The sequence below is a fragment of the Austrofundulus limnaeus genome, unplaced genomic scaffold, assembly GCF_001266775.1.
Source record: "Austrofundulus limnaeus strain Quisiro unplaced genomic scaffold, Austrofundulus_limnaeus-1.0 Scaffold367, whole genome shotgun sequence".
NCBI lineage: Eukaryota > Metazoa > Chordata > Actinopteri > Cyprinodontiformes > Rivulidae > Austrofundulus > Austrofundulus limnaeus.
This window is the reverse complement of record NW_013952769.1, coordinates 141,126-142,624: the sequence shown is the minus strand read 5'-3', so window position 1 is coordinate 142,624 and position 1,499 is coordinate 141,126. Positions and strand designations below refer to the sequence as shown.

Below are 1,499 nucleotides of genomic sequence, written 5' to 3'. Positions count from 1 at the left end.
TATATATATATACTATATAGTAAACTATAAAGATAAGTCTTGCATAGCTCCCCTGCTGCTCCAGGTGGGATAGTGTTGTGTTGAGAGCTGTGGCTATGGTGTCCACTGTGGATCTGTTGGCCCTGTAGGCAAACTGGTGTGGGTCAAAAGTGGACGGGATGAGAGAGTTGATGTGGCTCTGGACCAACCTCTCGAAGCACTTCATCACCACCAGGGTGAGGACAACGTGTCTGTAGTCATCCAGGCTGGATACTGATGACTTCTTGGGCAGCAGAACGATGATAGAGGATTTCAGGCAGGGCGGTACAATGGGCTGTGACAGAGACTGGTTCAGATCCTAGTAAAGACTCCTGCCAGCTGATCTGCACAGACCTTCAGCACCCTACCGGAGATACCGTCTGGTCCAGCGGCCTTCCTCAGGTTCACAGCTCGCAGGGTGCTCCTCACCTCCCTCTCCTCCTCTGTGAGGGTGAAGCTGCTGTGTGCAGTGTGGTGGAGTGTTTCTGTCTCAGGTGGCTTTGTCTCAAAGCGAGAGAAGAAGATGTTCAGCTCCTCTGCCAGCGAGATGTTTCCTTCAGCAGCAATTATTCCCCCATTTATTCAAATCAGGTGTTCTGGAGCAGAGCAAACCATAATACYTGCAGGATTGTGACCCACAGGATCAGAACTGGACAGTCTTGGTTTTGTCTATGATCGCTAGCAAGACTAGACAAAAAATGAAAACTGATTCCAGACATCTCTGCCTTCATTTTTTTTCCTCTGGCAGTTTCCCCTGGAGTCAAAGTTTACATCGACCCCTTCACCTACGAGGACCCCAACGATGCCGTTCACGAGTTCGCCAAAGAGATCGACATCTCATGTGTGAAGATAGAGGAAGTCATCGGAGCAGGTAAACCTTACCTGTGGTTTTGTACAGGATGACAGATATTTATAGCTTTGCCTAGCTTTGAYCTGTCTGCCTTGCATTTCTGCAGCGCACAGAGTCACGGGACTGTAAAAAATTACTTGTCACAACATTACCTTTTTATGTATTTGTTGATTTAGCATACACTAAATTTTTATTCAACAAATAGGTGTAGCGTGAATGTAACTCCCTTAAGCTGTCACGTGCCCCAGGGTTTCCCCCTGAAAACTTTCTAAGGCTGGCAGTAACATTTTTAATCCTGGGGGGTGGGTGACAGAGGGGTAAAGTATGTTTTTTAAAGGGATCCATGATTAGTTGTAACATTAGACTTTATTTGATAAACATATTTTAACCGAAAAATAAAGACTGTAAAAATACTGTAGGGTGTTTAGTTTTTATTATGTTTAAACTAAATATTTAAAAATATATTACACGGACGGTGCCATTTTATTTAAACGCAAAGCATTCTGGGTAAACGATGATGTAGGTAGGTCCTCAGTGCGAGGCTGCTAGCGAGCTATATCCACCCTGAAGGTTAATCTTGGACAATATCTGATGATCGACTCTTTTAAATGAAACCAGAGAGTGTTGACAG

General features: G+C 44.6%; 1 protein-coding gene across 2 annotated transcripts in view; it reads left to right on the top strand.

The window, feature by feature from the left end:
- The window catches only part of LOC106528279 (ephrin type-B receptor 3), a 95,470-nt gene that overhangs the window by 90,226 nt on the left and 3,745 nt on the right, over positions 1 to 1,499 (top strand). For both annotated transcript variants that reach the window (XM_014023412.1, XM_014023413.1), the window contains exon 10: positions 767 to 889. In XM_014023412.1, coding sequence (XP_013878866.1) covers positions 767 to 889 — 123 coding nt within the window. The remainder of the gene's footprint in view (positions 1 to 766; positions 890 to 1,499) is intronic.